The 24,429-nt window shown below is 43.5% G+C and overlaps 1 protein-coding gene across 1 annotated transcript in view; it reads right to left on the reverse strand.

The window, feature by feature from the left end:
* Positions 1-24,429, reverse strand: part of BRSK2 (BR serine/threonine kinase 2) — a 612,383-nt gene that overhangs the window by 295,905 nt on the left and 292,049 nt on the right. The window contains exon 2 of the mRNA XM_054972235.1: positions 10,938-11,032. Within this exon, the coding sequence (XP_054828210.1) occupies positions 10,938-11,032 (95 nt within the window). The remainder of the gene's footprint in view (positions 1-10,937; positions 11,033-24,429) is intronic.

A 24,429-nucleotide genomic window follows, 5' to 3' on the forward strand; every position in this document is an offset into this window, starting at 1 on the left:
CACACACACACACACACACACACACACACACACACCCCATGCTTTTTGTCACTTTGAACTCAAGAAACAGATTCTCACTCAGGAACTTCTGCTGAGCTAAATTGGTTGTCACTGGAATACAAACTAAAGATACAGTGGGGGGCACATGTGTGTTTTTGTGCCCTTGAGTTCTTTGATGAGTGCCAATCATTTCTACAGTTTGTTCCCCACCTACATGCTTTCAAAAGACACCACAGATGCATGAATTTCTAATCTGCTTTCCTCAAGAGAAAAAGAAAGCCTTAAATATGGTTCTTCTCTAAAACAAAGATAAATCAAAAATAGAGCGGGTTCCATGTATGCCTCAGTGAGTATACAGAAATTACATACAACAACAGATTGGTATGAAATAATTTTGGTGTAGTTGATTTGTTCTGAGGTGATTTTCCAAGTTTCAAGTTTCCCAGTTGAGCAGCAAGATGACAGCTTTATTAATAATCAATCAAGATTATCATCATGCAGCACAAGCAATCTTTTACTCACAGACTGACAGCTATCAAGTTTTGTTTTGAGACTTTTTTTAAAGAGTATTTTTACATTGTAATGCTGCAGCTCTCAATGTGTAGCTTTCAATGTATGAATGATTCACCAGCATATGATTTGCGAAGTCCACTAGCTTATATAGTTTTTTTTAAGAGATTAGAGAAATGGGGACCGGTACATCATATATACTAAAGTGGCCCTGGTCTGTGGATGCTTAAATATGGAGACTGGAACCATGAACAAAAAAGATAGAGCTTCCTACACGTCTGAAATATGTCCCAGATTTGCAGTAAAATCTGAAATTTAAGAAAAAAATGTTTTTTTAAAATCATCATCATAATAAAAGCAGCATCTATAGCTTTAACCTGATGCCTTTGGTGGCTGTTGCTAGGCAACTATAACAGTTTAGCTGTATACTAGGCTTGGTTTCTGTCAGTAAAAGGCAGGGGTAGGGGGCAGGGCCTTTTCTAGGGCTGCTTTGGCCTTTGAAGGAAGATTCAAAGGGGTCAGGATCACCCAGGCAACTTGCGGACACTAGATTTTGACGACAAGGGTTGCCAGGCCCCTATACCAATCCTGGCAGGGGGTGGGAACTTGTGGCACTTACCTTGTACTCTGCAGATGTTGCTTTTCATGTGCATGCGCACTCCTGGCACTTGTGTGATGATGTCACTACCAGGAAGTGACATCATCATGCTGCCCATCGGTGTGCTCCCGGGTAAAGTATAGGGCAAATTTAGCCTATTTGGGGGCCAAAATTGGCCCCAGTGAAGCGCAGGAGCATGCCTGCAGCCACTGTAATAATGTCATTTTAGGAAGTGATGCCATTGCACCCCACTGGTGTGCCCTTTCCCAGGTTGTTTGCCAGTGGGCAATGGAACAAATTCTCAAAAGATTGCCTGTCACAAGTGGGCAACTGGGAAGCCTATTCATGATGACTCACTTCGGCTTGCCTCTTTGCTACTGTTCAACAGCAACCCCACCTCCAAGCCAGTGTAGCATAGTGGATAGTTTCAGAGGAGGATCTTGCAGACTCAGGTTTGAATTCCCACTCTGCCATGCAAGCCTCCTGGGTGTCCCTGAGCCAGTCCCATACTCTCAGCCTAACCTACCTCTTAGAGTTTTTGTAAGGATAATATGGAGGAGATGAAAATGATGTAAGCTCCTTTGGGCTCCCTTCATGGAGAAAGGCGGGGTATAAATGAAGTCAATAAATACGGATGAAGATGAGGGGCAGATAAAAGGTAAGTTGTTTAGTGGATTTGAAGGAGAGAAGGACGTAGTGAAAAGTAAGCACATGGAGGCTGCCAGGAGGAGGGAAATAATGGGAGGAAGGGGATATAGAGAAAGTTGAAGTACCCCCTGCAAATCCTTGCAGGTTCCCCACCATACAACTGGGCCTAGCTCAAGTGACACTATATAACTGGGCTATATAGGAGAGGCTGGGGGGGGAGGTGAAGACAGTGAGTCAGACAAAGGTGGGAGGGAAGAATAGAAGGAAGCAGGAAAAGGAGGGGGCTAGGAAAGGGAAGGAAGACCTGGTGAAGGAGGGAAAAATGAGATGCCCCATACAAATTCTTATGGGTCCCACCCCACTTGTTCGTTGCTTTTATCCTTAAAAAATAGGTGGAACTACCTCAATCAATCTCACTATATCTCTACATGAAATAACTCAGCAATCAAAGGCAGTAAACCTATGAATGTCAGACACTGAGTACAAGCTGTTACCTGGATGGGTCTCCTTGCAAGTAGGGGAAATTAACAAACAAGGAGAAAGCTGCAAGAGGCAGTAACAAGCGAGATCCTCCACCAATGTATACCAGATCCCTTCCCCGAGGAAACTGATTAGACAGGTGTTTTCCAAAGCAGAGAATATTTTATTTAAAGGAGAAGCAAATATATAAAAATCACAGGCACGCAAGAGTCCTAGGAAAAGTAGTGAGAAAATGGGGAATAGTTGTAGGATTCAGGTAACAGTTACCTATCAGAGGAGTAGAGATGTCCGCAGAGGAAGAAGTCTTGAACAACCAGTGTTCCTTGCAGGGAGGCTTAGAGGATTCTGAGGGTATGGCACTTGGATCCAAGTAAGTGCACACAGTTTGGCTGGGGTAAAGTCCAAGCAATTATAGGGCAAAATGGGCCTGGGGCTGGAAGATGACTTCAGCCTGACAATCAATGGTCTTTATGGTTGTCTCCTAGGATAGATAAAGGGATTGTGAAGCCTTGATTGGTGTTCTGAGGCATGACAATAGAAGCTGGGTTTAGATGAGTCATTCCCGGTGCTGGACAATGAAACTGTAGTTTTAATTGAGTGTCTCCTGGGTTGAATAAGGAACTTAAAGTTTAGATTAAGTGTTCCCAGGAAGAGTTTAAACTTAATCAGAGATGATTGATGGCCTTTGATTGCAGGATAGGATTTGAACCGGGGTTCTGACCATTGGTATAAAGGAGGGTGGAATGTCCGAGGGTTTGTTTTTAGGAAAGTCCCTCAAGCGCCTTTCTTGTCAGAAAGCTTGCACATCCTCAGCAGGGAGGGCAGGAACTAATCACACTCAATCACTCAGCATTTCATCTGCATTTCTCTCACATTCCAGTCTCCCGGGCAGGAGTCAACAATGCCTCACCTAGCCAGCCGGCTTGCTACTGCAGCTTGCAGCGCATTAGTTAGAGGGCTTATGGTTTTACTACTCATAAGCACATACTAAATGGCAGAGAACTAGGTGGACTGCTCACAAAACAGGGATGAGCTCTTTGGCTTTATGGTCTGTTACTAAGAGGGATTGCCCTCTCCAATGCCACCCCTCCTTCTCGACTGCCTCTGTTCTCTCAGCACCAGGGCAACTGCCTGGAGAACAAGTTGATTGCAGAGAAGAGAATAAAACTACCATTCAGCTACCCAAGAAAAGAACAAGCTATATCTGGTGGGGCGCTGGATTTACTTGCCTTTCTCCAAAGCTGGCTGATCATTCACCAGGCACCTTGCCCATCTCACTCTCACCCAACCTGATGTTCCTTATTCTGAGGAGAGAGCCGGAAGGCAGAGCAGGCTCTTCCCTAAACTTCAGATACACAAGGGCTGGCCAAGGTTCAAAAGTAGTGAGGATAGACAACCCAGTTTATAATTTTAAAAGTTATAGTTACATACTTAATATTTAAATTATAATATTGTACATGCGTGTTTGGCAGGATGGTGCACAGGGCATACTATAGTCATGTAGCTCTTTTTGTTGCTGTGTAACTGTAAATGTGGCTGCCTGTGAGCTGTGGAATGAGTACCACTGGATTACATTTTTTTCCTGATCTTTTAAGAAGCATCTCAGTAGGTAGAACTGTGCAAAACAAGTTTGAATTTAGCAGAGAAGGAAGCCCAAGTGGACACTCTGAGGATAATTCATATGTGTGCACTTAGCAGTCCATCCACAATTCACTCCCTTAGACAGGGCAATACAGGCTCAAATGACACATTTTATTACAGTTTCATTCTCCACCGTGCCTGCCCGTGTATCATCTCCACAGCAGCAGTTCTGTTAATTGAGACCAGCTGCTTCAATTCTGAATTATTCTCTCCAGAAATATTGATAGTATTATGGTATGATTAGAAAGTACTTTACCAAATGCCTCTCAATTCTGTGCAGCTCAAATGAAGAGCAGCTGCAGAGAAAAGGCCAGTTCCCTCAATGTACAAAATAAAAAAAATATATTAGTAGGGGGAAAAAAACCCTCCCCCAAAACCAATACTCAAGAAGGCTTGGGAAACAAGATGAAAAACTGGGGGTAGCAGCTGTCAAAGGTAACCAACTGCAGCAGACAGCAACTCACTCGAGGACTTGCCTTTGTCATTTTGCATGTTCATGCACTGCTCTCTTGTACTCTGGGTAAACGACTCCAGAGACTATGGGTGAACATATGACACTGCCTAACACTGAATCAAGCCTTTGGTCCTTTTAGCGCCTCAGTATTGTGTTCTGTCAGTGGCTTTACAGAGTCTCGGACGGAGAAAGGTATTTATTTATTTAGAAAATGTATGTGCCCCTTTCCAGAGACCTGCTTGACGTGGCTTTCCCAACACCTGAGACATTTTAACTGGAGATGCTCTACCTCTGATCTATGGCCCCTTTTCGAAGGGGTTAAATATTTTTAGACATATCATTAAAAACAGTGGCAAAAGGAAACAAACCATTTTTAAAATTGGAAATTCTGTCAATCAGTTCCCAAGTGGTCTTTTGATTTTAAAATGCATGTCCATGATCTCACAATTCAGAATGGGACTACAGCCTAGAGAAGGGGTCCCTTGCACAGCTTTCCCAATCTAAATGGTCCCAGGGAGCTGCTGTTTGCTGAACCTGCATGTTTACCTCAAGTGTCCAAAGAGAAGCTATGTGGTGCCTTGTGGGGGGAGGGACTTACCCCCTTCCTTACCCCTATGATACAGTATCAGTCTGCAATGGGACTCCACATGGTTGCTTTTTTAAAAAAATGAGGAACTCATTCATGGAACTCCCAGCAACATTTCTGACTTGACCCTCAGAAAGCCAAAAATGGCTTAATCACAAGCATACACTGAGGCTTGGTTTATACATGCAATAGAGGAGGGACAAGGGTTGCTAATCCACAGATGGCAAATCCTGGAAGGAAATACTAGGGTCTGGTGCACTGGTGTCACGCCAACATGATTACATCACTTCTGGTTAAAAAAAAAAAACTTTGCAAAATGCTAGCATATCCACCATGTCACTTCTAGTTTTTACTGGAAGTGACATAAGTACACTGGTGCAACACAGGTGAAAACCAAGGTAAAAATCTGGGAGCCCTCCTACTAGGAGGCCTGGCATCCCTAGGTGGAAAGGATATGGTAGAGTCAGGGCTGCCATGCCCATGGTGAGGGAGGGGGATCTCCCACCCCAGGTCCTGTTACCCATCATGGTTCAGAGTAGGAGCAGAACAATTTTTTCCCAAAAATACAGCTTTGCATACCATAGAGTTCCTGGTGATTCCTAGAGCTACCCATGTCCAGGTTAGCTCGATTAATTGCTGAAAACTCTATGGTAAAGCCTATGGCAATTCCTAGAGCTTCCATTTGTTGTTTCCAGTAAGAACTTCCATTAAATATATGAGGCTGCATTTTTTTTTAAAAAAATATCCCATGATGCTGTTCAAACAACAATTCCACTACAACAGTCCCTAAACAACAATCCCACTAGGGTTGCCAACTCCACGTTATAAAATTCTTGGAGCTTTGGGGGTGGAGCCTCGGGACGGTGGGGTTTGAGGAAGGGAGAGAGCTCACGGGGGTATAATGTCATAAAATCTACCGTTTAAAACAGCCAGTTTCTCCAGAAGAACTCATCTCCATAGACTGAAGATAAGTTGTAATTCCAGGAGATCTACAAGCCCCACTGAGAGGGTGGCTACCCTACTTCCACCAGTCTCCAAGAACTGTCTGGCAATACTGGATACAGTGGACTGTAAAACTTTGAATTGTTGTCAGAGAACACAAATTTTAATGATCCTCTAAATAAAAATAACCTACCCTATAGACAGGAAACCAGCACAGCAGAGAGTTGGGTAACTTAGATCCTTTCTCCTTGAAGTCCAATTTGTTTTTGTTTTTTTGTTTTAACACAAGGAAGCATTAAATAAAGAAACCCCACCACTGATCTAAAGTGACAGTCTAATACCTCAGGATTTTATCAGAACATGCTCAGTTCAGGCCTCAGTCACAAACCCAGCTTTGCTGCCATAGAGATACCCTCTCACTCACCTAAATGTTGCAAAGTCTTCCTTCTTGGGCTCTTGTACAATGGGGCAATTAGTTTAGCACATGCTAAACTAATTGCCCGAACTCATAATCAGGTCTCCTTTCTGCATAACATCCCTGCACTGACTCCTTGTCATTTTCCATATCACCATAAAGCTTTTATTTACCTTTAAGGCTCTCTACATTGACTACATCAACCTCCCTCATTCCCATCTTCCTGTTTTATCATCCTGTGAATGCTCATTGGCTATGGCCCCCACATTTGTGCCTTCTTCCATGCTGGTTTTCTTGATTATATTAGCCTCCTGTTCTCTTCCCACTCTCACTTCTTAAAATAAAATCATCATCCATTACATTTTAGAATCATTCCTGTCTTGAGCAGCAGAAAAATAAAAAAATCACTATGTCCTGTTATAGACCAACTAGTTTATTATTGTGCTCTGATCTTTCATAGCTAACACTCGATCTAACAAAAGCAGTGAGATGCCCTGAAAAGCTGATAGACAGGCATATGTGAGCTGAGATGCAGTAGAAGACAAATCGGTCTAATGAGAATTGTGCCCAAACTACAAATTACAAGAAATATGTGTGTGCCATGTGTAGAGGTCCCCTCCCTCATAATATGCAGCAGAGTTTACCTCATGTCAAAGTGTCATAATTTCTCCACCTGAAGCCACAACTTAAGTTACTGCTAGGCAGGGAAGCAAAGAAACAAAACTGAGAAAACATATCAGCACTCAAGGTAAATTTTACCAGACATGATGGAGAAAGAAAAGAGAACTCTGTCCACGTCACTATTTTTTGCAGAATATGTTTTTATAACATGTAATTGCAACCCCAGCCGGAAGGAAGAGACAGACAGACTTGGAATAAAGGGCCGTTTATTAAATGACCATAAAGGTAATGCACGGCAAGAGCTAACTAAGCGGTACAGGTCAAGCCCTGGGGTCAACTCCGGACCTCCGCCTTGACCTGTCTGGGCGAGCCCCACGCCCCCGGGTGTAGGCCATCCTTTGAATGGCTGCAACCCGGGCTGCCAGGCCATGGATCCCCATTGAAGCACCTGTTACACACCCAGCCGCACGGCATGAGGGAAGGCCTTGTATTGAGGATCCCCGCAGGTTTCTGCCAGCGTACGGTAGCCGCAACAATGCATACCGCCCTTAATGGCAGCCCTGTCCCCACTCACGGGGAAGTGCCACAGGGTGCTCACCAGCCTGCACCCTATTCCCAAAATCTCCTGCCAACTACTAACTAAACAGCACAACCCAACAATAACTCAGAACACTGCCATTAGTGCAAGGTAGGCAAAAAAAACCCCTTCCCAAAGGCCAATCGGAAAAGAGGGAAAAATTCCTACCTGGCTCTGGACCCAGCAGCCGGCTATTCCTGCACTAAAAACAGGGTGAGGTGGGTGGGCCGAGCACTCAAAGAGACTGCAGCTGGGAAGAGAGGAGCCGCCTGAATCAGGCTCTTGGCTCCGCCCCCCCGGCTAAGCCCAGGATGCCTGGGAAGGGAGCCTGTCTCCTTTCCTCCAGGGCGGGGCCGCAAAGGACGGCTCCCAGCTTAAGCTGCATTTTGCTGCTGCTGGGAGAGCCGCATTCCATCACTATACATTTAGACCATTTCCTCACGTTCTAAAAATAGTGAGATACTCTTGGAAGGCTGCTGGCTTTCTCCCGTGATTTTGGACACTATCCGTTTACAAAACGCCACAAATCATGTTTGTGGCGTTTTTAAACAGATGGCATCAAAAATTACAGGACAAAACTGGCAGCCTTCCATGAGTCTCCCGCTATTTTTAGACTGTGGGGAAACGGCCTTATTCTTTATTTCACCATTTCTCCAAGAAGCTCGAAGAAAGTGTTTGTGAGACATTTCCTCCATTTTTCCTTGCAACCTAAAATCATTTCTATCTAAACACTATATGAGACAAATCCAAAATTCTTTTAATAGGATAATCACATTACCAATTAGTAAAATGGCTGGCCCCATTGCCTATCATGAAAACTGGGCCTCCCACATACAGGCTAGAGTTCTCTACATACTTGGGAGAATCCCCAGAAATGCAGAAAATATGATTTTGTAATTTAACCAGTTTGGTGTAGTGGTTAAGAGCGCGGGACTCTAATCCCCACTCCTCCACTTGAAGCCAGCTGGGTGACCTTGGGCTAGTCATAGCTCTCTGGAGCTCTCTCAGCCCCACCCACCTCACAGGGTGTTTTGTTGTGGGGACAATGATAACATACTTTGTAAACCACTCTGAGTGAGCATTAAGTTGTCCTGAAGGGTGGTATATAAATCGGATGTTATTATTATTATTAAAAGAAAAGTTCCCACCCTCCCCAGCCTTACTTGAATATTCCAGGAACACAGAATGTTGCAAGAGGCTGAGACTCACAGCACAACTACATGTTATATTTTGCTCACATCCTCCCCAGGTTCTAGCAATAGGGTGCCAGACTCCAGGTGGGATCTGGAGATCTCCAAGAATTACAACTGATCCAGACAGAGATCAGTTCCTGTGTAGAAAATAGCTGCTTTGGAGGGTGGGCGCTATACCCTGCTGAAGTCTCTCTCCTTCCCAAACCCCACCATCTCAAGGCTCCACCCCCAAATCTCCAGGAATTTCCCAACCCAGAGTTGGCAACCTTAGAACCTTAGTAATCAAATGTGGCTGCAAGTTCCATGCTAGGAATTCAGTTCCCAGGTACATGGGGGTTGATTTGAATCAGGACTGTAGCACATGGGGACAGGCGCCTTCACCCCCCCACACACCATTCTCCTGAATGGAAAATGCCCCATGGGTGCTGTTTGCCGTGTGAGAATATCCTGTACAGCGATGGGCTGAATATAAATTTCCCCAGTGGAAACATAGCACTCCCAGGGTTGTTTCAATTTAGTAAAACTGTGGAAGGGAGAAGCTGAAGCCCCTTCCCCTGTTCTTCCATCTGAATCAGTTATGTGCATGGAACTTGCATCACATGTTTGATCACCAGGACCCAGGGAGAATGCAATGTAAATATAATGCATAGTTAGGCCATCAGTTAAAGGGGGGAAAAGAGGAGGATAATTTGCCTGCTTGTGACCATGAAAATCTACTGAATCGATGAGGGGGGAATTTAGCCAATTTCCAAATTGTCTCCCCTCCCATAACTCCTTGTAGGTCTCTAGCTAGTATAATATATAATCAAAGATAAATATCAAATTTAAATCCACCACACTTGCAATATGCACTTCAGTTTACTTGAAAGCTAGTATTGCCAGTTTTTCATTTTTGTTTACAAACAAAAAGTTATATCAAATCAATTTCTGAATAGATAACATGGAATCATAAATCTCCAGATAAATTAATATCACTTCCATTTGGACCAAATCCCTACAGACAGGAACAGCCGAGCTCCTTGACTGTATGTAAGGGGAAGAAACTTTCCACTATTTCTGCTATCTGGACTGCATACTAGCAGGGCCGGTGCCAAGGTTTCTAGTGCCTGAGGCGAGATACCTACTTGTGCCCCTTGCCCCGTGCACACGCACATGCACGCTCCAGCCCTGCGCGATAATGTCACTTGTGATGTCATTGTGCAGGAGCGTCCCCCTCACCTGAGGCGGGCAGCAGCGGCAAAGGGGCAGGGAGGTGGCCCACTTCCCCCCTCACTTCCCCACTCACGGCAGTGCTACCTGGGTACCCGGCTCGCCAGGAGCTGAGCCGAGGCAGGCAGCAGCAGTGAAGGGACAGAGAGGCAAACAGGGATGCGGTCCACTTCTGGATTGGGGGGGTTGTCGGGGACTGGCACGGTGCCTCCTTCAGAGTTCAGCACTCGAGGCAGCTGCCGGCACCACCTCCATGGGCGCGCCGGGCCTGCATACTAGTGACTGGGAGAAAAGAGGGTGCTAAGATAGACAAGTATTAAAAAATGTACTTTTTAAAGGAAAAAATATGTTACTGCTTAATTTTTTTGAAGGAAGTATAGTCCGGTATAACAAAAGTATCTTGGGAACAAGGACCCCGCCTCAAGGATACAGACAATAAGAGCATAATATGGTAAAGGCAGGCTAAAGGCTTCATCAAAATACTAGATTAGCATTCATTTAATTAAATTCTGTTCCACTCACTGCTATTACACACTATCCGAATAGCTAAAAATAGGGAAATAAAGCACCCTCCATTTCTGGATTTAATTCTTCTTAATACAAAAGTGTCTCAGAGAACAAAAACCCAGTTTCAGATCATTCCTAATGCAAGGATGAAGTCAGATGATTCAGCCCCAAATTTAAAAACATTTGCTCCACATGAAAAGAAAATCCCAACTCATGATTCAAATGCTCAGTCTGCGGATAATGTAACTAGAAAACAACTAAATTCTAGCCATGTACCTTAGAGCTGCCCAACCTAGACATTAACTGTTTTACATTCAATTACTGCACTGCAACTGGACGTTAATTTTTGTTCTTAATTAAAGCACTTGCATATACCCTCCTCTTTAATTTCAGTCTCCCTACCCCACCTCTGAATTATTAGTATTATTATCATGCAAAGCACAATCTTAGCACTGACAGGGATGTTTGTTAAACATAATTAAAGATATTAATTTTGCATGGAACAGAAGCCACTGAGCCAAGAACTTTTTTTCCAGATCTCCCATTAGAAAATTACCTTCATTAGCACTGACTCACTGAGCTTCTCTCTGTTGACAATTTTTATAGCGACCTTTTGACATGTTACACAGTGAACACCCAACTTCACAAGCCCTGCAGAAGAAACAGAGAAAGAGAGATTTGGTTAGAGGCATAGTTTTGCTTCTTGCTGCTGGCTTCATGTGCAAATTTTTCCTTTTTGGCTCCTCTTTTTCACAGATGTAAATAATGAACACACTTAAAACAAGTCCTGAAGCAACAGAAATATTATGTGCCATCCTTAGCATTTCTCATGGCTTAACTTGCAGGGTAATAGAGTTATTCTTTAAAGTTATTCTCCCTGACCTGTTAAATAAACTAGAATCCTAGATTGATCTAATATTTGGCTTCCTATCTTATCCCATTCTGAAGAACCAGGGCAGGAAACAATGTTAACATATAATAAAAGTGTATGTATCCTTACACAGAAATAAGCCCAACTGAGCTCAGTGGATTTACTCTCTAGTAAGTGTATATAGAACCAGTCACACAACACATGACCAAGATTGGGGCAGAGGGATTCAAGACTATTGTCTACTCACCTCCACCCTTATTTGCCTTTCAGGCTTATTCCCTTTCCCTTCACTCTTCCCACAATGGCAGTGCCAGCTTGTCAGTTCTGATTCTGCTGCTATAACAGCCAACTTGAGAAGAATGGGGGGAAGGTAGTCAATAGGGGTGTGCAAGCCAAAAAATTTCGGCTAAAGCCGAAAGCCGAAAGAAGAATCTCTTTTGAATAAGCCGAAAGCCGAAACGGCCAGCCGTTTCGGCTTTCGGCTTTCAGCTTTGTTTCGGCTTTCTTTCGGCTTTCGGCTTTCAGCTTTTCAATGGGAAAATGCCCTCGTCTTCCCGGACGTCTGGGGGAGGCATTTTCCCACCGAATCAGCCCTAAATTGGTGGGGACCTTCCGCTAACCCCTCTCTAAACCCCCCCCAAGTTTCAGACCGATTGGACCAAAGCAGGTCCCCCTATCCTCCCATAAGAAAGCGAAGGAGCAGCATATTGTTAGCATGCTGCTGCTCATCTTCTTCATTATTTCCTATGGGGAAAATGAAGAAGCAGGCTTCCTTTGACAGGGGTGGCATTTTGCATGCAAAATGCCCCCTTACCCTCAGGGGCCCTTCTCCCACCCCTCCTCCCACCCCCCACCAAGGCTCAGACTGCTTCCACTTGGGGGGGGCATTTCATGGCCTCCCCAAGTAGGTCCTCAAAATCACCCCAAAATATTGCTGTCAAAAGCACTTTATTTCCTTAACTGCTTTGGGTTACACTGTAGGGAGGCACAACAGGGCATGAAAGCAGTGTACTACATAAAAATAACACAACTCACTTTACATCAGAGAATCACACAAACACAACTGCTGTCAAAAACGGTGAAGTGGGTTGTATTATTTTGTGTAGTACACTTCTATCATGCCCTTTGGTGCACCCCCCTGCTGTGTATCCTAAAGCTGTTCAAGAAATAAAGTGTTTTTGACAGGAATTGTGCTTTTGTGATTCTCTGATGTTAAGTGAGTTGTGTTATTTTTGTGTAAGATACTGCTGCCATGCCCTTTGGTGTGCCCCCCTGCTGTGTAACCTAAAGCTGTTCAAGAAATAAAGTGTTTTTGACAGGAATCGTGTTTTGTGATTCTCTGATGTTAAGTGAGTTGTGTTAATTTTTCTGTGTGGGGGACTGCTGGTGTAATGTGTCATAATGCTTTGCCTACTTGTACTTTGAAAGGGAGAAAATAATTTTTAAAAAACTTTATTTTGTGTTGTTCGTGTTTTATTCTTTGTTGTGCAGTTGGTTCCCATCATAGGGAACAATGGGGCTGGCTGGCCAGCCATCTCTGTAGGTGGTGGGGGAATTTGAGGGAGGGTGTCTGTGGTTCAGGTGCTCTTTCACAGGGACCAGCTGGCACTCAGAAGTGTGCCCACCATTGTGGCACCCCTGGGCTGTGCAGAATTGCCCAGGGAAAGAGAGTTTAGAAGTTCCCAGCATAGGGAACAAAGGGAGAGGGCTGGCCTTTGCCAGCCTGTTCCTGGGGTTATGGGTGTGGGGCAGGTGGGGGTGGATTTGGGTCTGTGAGGGGCTAATGTGGGGATTTGGGTCTGTGTGTGGCAGCTGGGGGGAATTGGGTTTGTGTGGGGCTGTAAGGGGTGGACTTTAGGGGCTGAGAGGACCTACTTGGGGAGGCCATGAAATGGCCCCCCCAAGTGGGAGCAGGCTGAGCCTTGGTGGGGGGTGGGAGGAGGGGTGGGACAAGGGCCCCTGAGGGCTGGGGGGCATTTTGCATGCAAAATGCCACCCCTGGCAAGACAAGCCTCCCCCAGCTGTCAGTGGTAGAGAAAAGAGCACCTACTTGGGGAGGCCATGAAATGCCCCCCCAAGTGGGAGCAGTCTGAGCCTTGGTGGGGGGTGGGAGGAAGGGTGGGAGAAGGGCCCCAGAGGGTTGGGGGGCATTTTGCATGCAAAATGCCACCCCTGGCAAGACAAGCCTCCCCCAGCTGTCAGTGGTAGAGAAAAGAGCACCTACTTGGGGAGGCCATGAAATGCTCCCCCCCCAAGTGGGAGCAGTCTGAGCCTTGATGGGGGGTGGGAGGAAGGGTGGGAGAAGGGCCCCAGAGGGTTGGGGGGCATTTTGCATGCAAAATGCCACCCCTGGCAAGACAAGCCTCCCCCAGCTGTCAGTGGTAGAGAAAAGAGCACCTACTTGGGGAGGCCATGAAATGCCCCCCCCCAAGTGGGAGCAGTCTGAGCCTTGGTGGGGGGTGGGAGGAAGGGTGGGAGAAGGGCCCCAGAGGGTTGGGGGGCATTTTGCATGCAAAATGCCACCCCTGGCAAGACAAGCCTCCCCCAGCTGTCAGTGGTAGAGATTAGAGCACGTACTTGAGGAGGCCATGAAATGGCCCCCCCAAGTGGGAGCAGGCTGAGCCTTGGTGGGGGGTGGAAGGAGGGGTGGGAGAAGGGCCCCTGAGGGCTGGGGGGCATTTTGCATGCAAAATGCCACCCCTGGCAAGACAAGCCTCCCCCAGCTGTCAGTGGTAGAGATGAGAGCAGATCACCTATTTGGGGAGGCCATGAAATGGCCCCCCCAAGTGGGAGCAGGCTGAGCCTTGGTGGGGGGTGGGAGGAAGGGTGGGAGAAGGGCCCCTGAGGGTAAGGGGGCATTTTGCATGCAAAATGCCACCCCTGGCAAAGGAAGCCTGCGTCTTCATTTTTCCCCATAGGAAATAATGAAGAAGATGAGCAGCAGCATGCTAACAATATGCTGCTCCTTCGCTTTCTTATGGGAGGATAGGGGGACCTGCTTTGGGGGGCCATAACTTGGCTCCCCAAAGTCCAATCGGTCTGAAACTTGGGGGGGGGTTTAGAGAGGGGTTAGAGGAAGGTCCCTACCAATGTTGGGCTGATTCGGTGGGAAAATGCCTCCCCCAGACGTCCAGGAAGACGGAGGCATTTTCCCATTGAAAAGCTGAAAGAAAGCCGAAAGAAGCCGAAACGTTTCGGCTTTTTTTCTTTCGGCTAGCCGAAACGTTTCGGCTTTCTCCGAAACGTTTCGGCTAACCCGAAAGAAGCCGAAACACTTTTGTTTCGGCTTTCTTTCGGCATTCAGAAAGCCGAAACGCACATCCCTAGTAGTCAACACACTAGCTACTGAAAAGATAAGGAGTTGGGAGCTCTTCTCCTGATTCCAGAGTGCAAATGCATACATGCAACTGTCTCTTCATGTCTGACAGCTGCATGAGCTGGTTCACAGGACTCTCGGGAGAGGGGCAGTAGCAACCTAGCCTGTTCAAAAAGGAGCTTCCAACCCCCTCCCCACCTTCTCAGAAGGAGGTGTGAAGTGCCCTCTCCTACTCCACATTCTTCTCCTGCTAAGGCAGTGCAAATAATTCATTGATGAGGCGTTTGCAGGGTCCAGACACAATCCTGCAGTTTTGATGCTATCAACACTACTCTAAGCGAAGGGCAAGGGAAACCGTTACCTTCCCTCAACCAGGTTTATGAGGATGTAGCATACACCAAAAGGTATAGTGGGGGAAGGAACTACCAGGGCTTTTACTGGCAAGTCTCGCATAGAATGCCATTTAGTGTTGTGATGGAACAAACTTTTCATTGCAAAGCCTCCTGTCAAACAGCCAAAACCCACAATGCATATGGTATCCCATTGTGTATTATGGGGATGATTAAACAGACTTCTCTTTCCTATCTGAATTCTGCTTCTCCACATTACCAAAAGCACTACATTCATAGCTCAGGGCAGTTGCCCTGCTGCTCTGTTCTCTTGACTGGACACTGCACGATTGCCTGCCTGTCGTTCAGTTGTATATATACAAGTTTCCCCTTATCACAGTAAGAAAGAGCTTCTACTATTCTATCCACAAAACTGCATGACCGTTGCCAGCATTCATAGCTTTCCCAGCTTGTGATGCAGACTTCTGTCTTCGCTCACTATTTCTAGCCCTTACAACCTCCACATAGCCCTTGTACAGTTCCCAAAGAACAATGTACCCTAAGTTTCCTGAGCACAGGGTGGACAGAGGGCATTTAAGGTCACAAAGTACTATGGGATAGTGCCATTTTTCTACCCTAGAGTGTTCAGTTGGACTGTTATTCCCTTAAGTAACATAATCTGAATTTAAAATTAAATACTCCAACTCAAGGTAATATTTCTTTTTAAGGCCGATTTTTTTTAAAAAAAATCTACAAAATTATATCTCTCCTGTCTCCCTTTGGATCATGATATTATAAGAAAGTGTTATCTTGGACAGGCAGGTGTCTAAGGAAACCAGAGAAAAGAATCCTGGGCTTATGGAATATTGCTGTCCATCACACTGCAAAAACTACCTACCTATTTGCCAGACAGACAAAAAAAAGAGCAGGTCTTTACTAGGGTAACAAATTGACATCTTTATCTCATCCCATTTAATTGCACCAGTGCAAACAATGGTTTACTTTATGGAAATCTCTAACAAGCAAAAAAGAGCAGCAAAAGAGACCCTCCTCAAGAGGAGAAAATCCCACCTCTGAGCCCTTCTCAGCAATTGAAAGGTCTCCTCAAAGGCTGCAGAAGTTTTTCTTTGATCCTATGGCAAACCTTGCTGCAAAGATGACATTCTACTGGACTGACCATTAGTTTATCCCCTCCTGGCACCATAGCACAACCATCTGCTGGTGTGAAAATGGCAATGGTAGGTGCTGTAGTGACTTGAATCTGGCTGCATGATCATTACGGTCTTACCCCAGAATTAGACAATGTTTAGAATATAACATCTCATTGGCTTGGGCTGTAAAGCCTTCTTTTAGATAGGAACAAGTCTAGACACATTGATGTCTGTGATGGACTGCACTTTTTAAAAGCTTAGAAATGTTGTACAAAGAGCTGAAGGCCAACGAAAGGGGATAGATCTTCTAGTGAGATGAAAATTTCCCTACCCAATCAAAAAGGGAGTTATCTCTGAAGAGTGAAGAGATCTCTGGTCTGGTGTGGTTAGAAACTGTCTTTGGAGACCTTAAGAGTTAGTTAAAAACTCAAGAAGAATATTGGGCTGTTTTCACACATCTTTAAAATAGCTCGATACTCACGGAAGGCTGCCAGCTTCCTTGCGCTATTTTTTTTTAAAGATTTTTTATTCTTTTTATTAACTACATTAACTAACAAAACAAAGGAAAGGAAGGGGAACAAGGGAAGGAAAGAAAAAAAACCAACAACAACATATAACAACTACACTACATAGAATGCTTTCCCTTCATACTGCCATTATTAAAAAATTAAAGCTTTGTATAATATTGATGGAGTGGTTGACCTTACAAAATGCAAATTACAATTCAAATTCAAATTAAGTTTTCCTCCCCCTCCTGGGTCCCGGACACAATTCTCTCTGAGCAACTGCAGCCGCAGTGCTCGTTTCCTCCCCCCCCCCCTCAGACTTCCATTCCCAAGTTCAGTAGCAGCAATTCTGGGTTCTTATTTATTTGGGTTTGCAAAACCTCATTCATTACTTTAATTATATCTCCCCAGTATTGCTTAGCTACCTCACAAGTCCACCACATATGGTATAATGATCCTTCAGGCTTTTTACATTTCCAGCATCTGTCTGACATATTAGTATTTCCTCGCGCAATTTTCTTTGGTGTTAGATACCACCTGTACATCATTTTATATACATTCTCTTTAATATTTGTACAAGTTGAAATCTTCAGTGTATTTTTCCACAAATGCTCCCAAGCTTCCATTGTTATTTCTTTATGAAAATTTATTGCCCATTTCACCATCTGGACTTTAACTGTTTCGTCTTCCGTGTGCCATTTTAGAAGTCTTATAAATTTTCGAGATTTCTTTTTTACCTTCTTGTAAAATCACTTCTTCTAATTCCGACTTTTCCAATCTTATTCCTCATTGTGAACAGTCCAAGATCTAAAGATCTTGTAAAGATCTCTGATTTGCCTATATTGAAACCATCCATAATAAGGAGATAACTCTTCTTGCGTTTTTATTTTTAACCTTTTTTGTTCCATTATTGTTATCTCTTTATAGGTTAAACATTGTTGTTCATTATAAACAGCTCTCAGATCTATTACTTCATATGGCACCACCCATGAGGGGATACCATCTTCCATATAGTCCTTGTATTTCTTCCAGATTGTGAAAAGGCTTCTTCTAATATAATGATGCAAAAACATAGAGTCCGCTTTTACTTTGTCATACCACAGATATGCATGCCATCCAAACAGTTTTTTATGTCCCTCCAAAGCCAGCAATTTACGGTCTTTTAGCATTATCCAATCTTTTAACCATACCAAACATATTGCTTCGTAGTATAATCTTATATTTGGCAGTTGCAGTCCACCTCTTTCATTCGAATCTTGTAATACTTTCATTTTCACACAGGGTTTCTTGCCTGCCCACACAAAGTCTGAGATTTTCCTTTGCCATTTATCAAATTGTTTAAAGTCTCGGATAATTGGGGTTGTTTGCAACAAAAACATCACACGTGGTAACACATTCATCTTGATTGCTGCTATTCTTCCCAACCATGACAAGTTTAATTTATTCCATTTTATCAAATCTCTTTCTATTTGTAGCCACAGTTTCTCATAATTGTTTTTAAATAAGTCTATGTTTTTCGCAGTCAGCTCAATACCTAGATACTTCACTTTATTGGTTACCTCACAATCCGTTATCTCCATTTTTTCTTGCTGTTTTTGCTTTGTCATATTCTTACACAATATCTTCGACTTCTTTTTGTTCACATAAAATCCAGCCAAGTCTCCAAATTCCTTTATTTTATTTATTATTTTTGGCATGTTGTCTATTGGATCTGAGAGTATCAGCCTTCTTGAAACCAAAAGAGTAAGAGAATATTCAAAGAAAGTGGACCAGAGTGATTGGGAAAAAACTGGAACAAAAACCTCTCAACAGAGATTTAAGTTACTGTGAAGAGCTTAAGAAACTCTCATTTGTCTGAAACATAAGAACATCAGTGCATGTACTGATTTTACTTCAGAGTTATCTATATTGATTTGCCTCAGAAATCTTCAGCCCCTGATTCCACCCGACCTTTCCTCTCTATGCTAAACAAAATATTTTGTTATTTTTGAATTTAAAAACGCATCTAGTGCCATTTGTTTAAGTCATAAAAAGGTGTGTGTGTGTCATAATGTCCTTCAGTAGAAACGTGATTCTATCTCCTTTTCCCCCAACAACAGAATTTTTGCAACAAGAACCATTTGGTGTAAGAGGTATTCTTGCAAATACACTTATGAACCCAACTTGGGTTTATTACATGTGCAGAAAGGCAAATCATGTGCAATACATGAATAAAATTGTGAACCAAAAGTATGATTAAAACTCCTGCCTTTTGAGCACTGTGTAAGCAAAAAAGACATCTTACAGTGTCGCATGTGCGCACTGACAACTTGGGGTTCCATGCACCTATATCTTTCCAACCCCAGCCTTCTTCCTCTGCTAAAAATTAAAGGTAATCATTGTATTTGCATATACACAGAAAGTCATTGGGAAAGCTCTACATAATGAATTTCTGTTTGGCCATTTGCTACTATATTCTGTATAATTGATTTCTGCAATAAACTCTGTTTCACTGACTCAGTCAAGTAATCCTCTGTCAAACAGATGGAGCTAACTGTGTAGCAAATGACAGGGAAAGCTGCATCACTGAATTTCTGCCTAGACACCCACTACAAGTGTTGCGGTGTTAATTTCTGCCGGGAGATTTACTGTGGGTTGTATTCAACCAGCTTTTATGTTGACAAAAAGGGGAGGTGTTCCCTTTGACCACCAAAAAGGCTATGCTGGTAACACAGGACAGAACAAATTGTGTGAGATGGAGACTAATAAAGAACAGAACTGGACAAGACTGAGAAGAAATGCAGGAGGGACCCACCCATATATTTAAGCCCCTTATAAAAGCCAATTTTATTCAATCAGAATGAATGATAGTCTCAAGAGTTATGATGATGAGTTCTGTTTTTCATTTGAAGACCACTGTATGGACTTTCACAATCCATCTCCTCATACTGTAGGTATTGTGTACTGAGCCTGGAGCTCAGAATGATTGCAGCCCAGAGTGATTTCAGCCAAAACAAGGTTCTTTATTGCAAGCCAGAACAGATATACAACAGCAGACACTAGACACTCACTACAGACTGAACAGAAGCCCTTAATATATACAGAGAAACCCCGCCCCAAGAATAGCTAGCAACCAATAAGAACGTGTACTTTACAATACCATCATTTTCATTAACTATTTACGATGTATAAGATAGGCAGGCCACTGATTGGTCTTTATTTGAGAAGACCAATTGGCTGCTGCCTTCAGAAGGCACCCAATGAATGTGCCTGTGAATGTACCCAATGAGGATTAAGTGCAGGCAATGTAACCAATGAGAATGAAGTGCATTAGGAACCTTGACATAACCTGAAGCTAACTGCATAATATTCAATACAGTAATTACCTTAGAGGCCTTGTTTGGCCTAACTCAGCCCAATACTCAACAGCAGGGTTCAAATTAGGGTTGCCAGCTCCAAGCTGGGAAATTCCTGGAGATCTGGGGGGTGAAACCTGGAGAAACCTAGAGAAAGTGAGGTTTGGGGAGGGAAAGGACCTTGGCATGGCATAATTCCATAGAGTCCATCCCCCAAAGACTATTCCTTTTTATAGTTCTATGGGTTATATAGAAAATAAATCCAGTTCTTAAACTGCTGTAACCCAGTAATTGTTTATTTAATCTGAAATTCTGATCACAACTGGTCTTTCCTCTCAAAATTCAACTGATAATGTTAATATAATGATAGGATTTTTGTGGCTTTATCACAGTTGCTGGCTGGATCTTCTAATCCCTTTGTAATGATCCTTTCTAATGATTCTTGCTTTGAATTATTTATGTTGCCCACACCACTAACTAAAGTGACAATATACTTAATCACCTAACTTTAAACCAACATACTAAACCAATCAAGGGAAACACCTCTATGGCATGTTGCATTTTTTAGTCATTTCAGTCTCCAAAACAGTAATTTTAAAGTGAGTTTTTACTGGGGAAAGTGATCAGAATAAAAGAACTTCACTCCTTCAACCATAATTTTTACACTGCCATTATTTTACCTTTTTAAAACTTAGAAAATGGCCCAAATGACACATTATAAGAAGATTCTCTTCACCAAATCATACTCATTTGGTACAGAATAAAGTTTTCATACTTTATAATGCAGAACACAGGAAGTCTACTCATCCTTAACTACAGAGTTGCTATAGCTCTATGCCGCTTCCTTAAATATGCCCCCCCCCATTTCCTTCTTTCCACCCCTTCCAAAGACATATCTCCCTTTCTTATTCTTCAACTTTGCCTGGTTGCTCTCACGTTAGGGTTGCCAGCTCCTGGTTGAGAAATTCCTGGAGATTTGGAGGGTGGAGTGGGCAGGGTTTGGGAGAGAGAGGGACTTCAGCTGGCTATAATGTCATAGAGTCTACCTTCCAAGACAGCCATTTTCTCCAGGGGAACTGATCTCTGTCACCTGGAGATCAGTTGTAATTCTGAGAGCTCTCCAGCCACCACCTGGTGGCTTCAGTGCAAGAACAGAAATATTACCCGCGTACTCACCAATGTCTTCAAAATTTATTTTCCTATATATAACATGTATGATCCCCTCAAATATATACTTAATTATAGGACCACACACACCGATAATACCCCTATCATCAGGTCAAAAACATTCATACAGGCGTCCTCAAACTTCTTTTCACAATTAAAGTGCTTTAGTGCTCAAAGTGCTCTCATAATTATTATTGCACCAGATAATAAAGTGCAAATGCAACGTAGCACCACACAAACACCAGTCCTTATAACGTTATTCAAAATCCTGAGCGCCTTGTATTCCGACCGTGGGGATAGATGCAATTCCAGAAATTAGTCCAGTTGACCATGAAGATCACAGAATATAAATAGTCCTTTGATATAAACCAATTTTTCTGTGATAGCAATTCTTCTAACGGGTGGTCTAGATCCTTATCAAGCCCGTTTCAAGATATTCTTTTTCAAAGAATACAGTCATTGAAACACATCCAGTCATATCTCTTGAGTACCCAATAATAAATCCATTTCCTATGCCGTTCGTGACCTGGAGGCTGGCAACCTATTGAGCTGCTATTATGACTATTTTCACAGTACTCAACAAGTGGCTGACTTTCTGCTCTGATTAGAGCCTCCAAGGTAGCTAACAGGTTAAAAACATTCATAATGAATTTTTTTAAAAAAACCATTAAAACCAATCAAACAAAAACACATCATTAAAACAATTAAAACCAAACCAAAATAAACATGCAGTACAATAAAATACACATACATAAAAACAACAAATAGAACATAGGGCAGGAAAGAGGGATCATTGAGGGAAGCCAGATGAAACAACACAGTCTTCACCCAGCAGTAGAAGATGGCAACAGGACAAGACATGCATGTCTCTTAGGGTAGACAGTTCAAGTTTTTGGTGCCACAGCTGAAAAGGCTGTCTCCCAGGTTGCTACCTGCCTAATCTCAGAAGGTGGGGGAAATCTAAAGCAAGGTCTTGGAAGGTGATTGTAGTAGTCAGGTAGGTTCAAAAGGGAGTAGGCAGTCATTCAAATATGCTGCTCTCAAACCATGAGGGGCTTTAAATTCAACACCAGCACCTTGAATTGTGTGCAGAAAGAGATTGGGAGCCAGTATAAGTTGGGCCAAGACTAGAGTGATATGGTCCCTATGACCCACTCCAGTCAACATTCAGACTGCAGCACTCTGCACAAACTGAAGTTTCTGAACACTTTTTAAGGGCAGCCCCAGGGATTTTTTTCAGCTGGAACGCAGTGCAACGGAGTTCCAGAACCTCTTGAAAATGGTCACATGGCTGGTGGCCCCGCCCCCAATCTCCAGACAGAGGGGAGTTTAGATTGCCCTCTGCGCCATGGCGCAGAGGGCAATCTAAACTCCCCTCTGTCTGGAGATCAGGGGGTGGGGCCACCAGCCATGTGACCATTTTCTCCAAGGGCAACCCAATGAGTTCCACCACCTCTTTTCCCAGAAAAAAAGCCCTGGGCAGCCCCATAAAGAGTGCATTGCAGTAATCTAATCTAGATGTAACTAGGGCATGCACCAGAGTGGCCAGATCTTTTCTGCCCAGGAAAGGCTGCAGCTGGCTAATCAATCAAAGCCAGTAAAAGGAACTCCTTGCCACTGCAACCGCCTGCTTAACTGAAAATAGGCCTGGGTCCAAGAGCACCCCCAAATTACCAAGCTGTTCCTTCAAGGGGAGTGCAACCCATCCAGAACAGGTGACTCCTTAATTCTCAGGTCAGACCTTTCATTCACCAGTATTGCTTCCATATTGTTGGAATTAAGAATCAATGTATTAGTTCACATCCACTCCAGAACTGCCTCCAGAAAGCAGTTCAGGGTTTCTACTGCCTCCCTGGGATCAGCCAGAAGTGCAAGATAGAGTTGAGAGTGTCATCTGTGTATTGTTGACAATCCAGCTCAAATCTCTGGATTACCTCACCCAACAGCTTCATGTAGATGTTAAAGAGCATAGAGGACAAGATTCAGCCTTGCGGGACTCAATAAGCCAAAGGCTGAGGGCTGAACAGAGATCCCCCCAGCACCATCTTCTGAAACCTACTCTTCAAGTAGGACCAGAACCACTGCAAAATCATATCTCCCAATTCCAGCCTGGAAAGGTGGTCCAGAAGGTGATCAATAGTATCAAAAACCGCAGAAAGGCCCAAGAGAATCAAGAGAGTTACCCTCCCTCTGTCTATCTCCCAGTGTAGGTCATCCACCAGGGCAACCATAGCTTCTTCTGTCTGATATCCAGGTCTGAAAACAGACAGGCAGGAAAAATCCACTTCACTAAACAATCCACTTCATCCAGGAATGCTTGAAATTGTCCAACCACCTCCTGTTCAAATCATTTTGCTCAAGAATAGAACATTCCCTGCAAAACCATAGCTAGGAAAATGTCCCATCAATCTGGTGGATGGGCTGACTGTTTTTAGCACAAGGAGGAAAATTACTTTGTATGGGATTTATCATCATCTAGAGAATAGTTTTAACACTGGACTGATGAATTATGCAGTCCCTGGCTGAAAAGCATAGTCCTGGTTCAGAGAGGAGAAGGGATCTCAACCTTTATCTCTGTACATTTTGCAAATTTGTTCAACAATCAAAACCAGTGTAAAGAATCAAAACTTCTATATTTAAAAAAAAGGTCTTTGATCTAGTTTTCTTTGTTTTAGTTTTCTTAGTTTTCTTTCATGTTATTTCATAGATGTTTCCCCTCTTCTTAATAAAGTACAAATCAGATATGGAGTAAAAGCACACAAATATTTGGAGGAAATCATGATTACAAACAATAACTGCTTATGTCATTACCTATCTTTCCTTTTTAAATGGAACATGGAACCTATATCCTCAGGCCCACCCATACATTTTTTATCAACTGATCAATATTCTTCAGAAGACCTCCTTTATTGGAGTTGTATGTCAGGCAATATGGAGTTGATACCTGCCTGGAAATTGCTTGCCAGCATTCCTGAGAAGGAAGCTGTAGTTTTAGACAAGAGAAATCTTCTTAAACAATCCTAAAAAAGAAACATGTATTATGTGCATAGATCTATTTGTCTATTTTCATCCTGCCCTTCCTTGAGGAACAAGATGCTGCCAGATGGCCCACCCCACTGCCAGGCAGATGGACGCCACCTGGCAGCATCTTGTTTTCTTTAATGGCAAGTCTGTCTGAGCATGCAACCAATACGCTTCGAAGGGGAGAGACTGAGCCCTTAGTGTTAACTTTGTTGGTGGAAGGGGATGCGCATAGCACTCATGAGTGCATTTTTCCAGTGTTTCCTGGGCAACAGAACTATGGCTAGACATGGGCACGAACGAAAAAAAACCCCCGAACAGCCTGTTCATTGTTTGGTGCCATCCACGAACA

Source organism: Eublepharis macularius, chromosome 2 (assembly GCF_028583425.1).
Source record: "Eublepharis macularius isolate TG4126 chromosome 2, MPM_Emac_v1.0, whole genome shotgun sequence".
Lineage (NCBI taxonomy): Eukaryota > Metazoa > Chordata > Lepidosauria > Squamata > Eublepharidae > Eublepharis > Eublepharis macularius.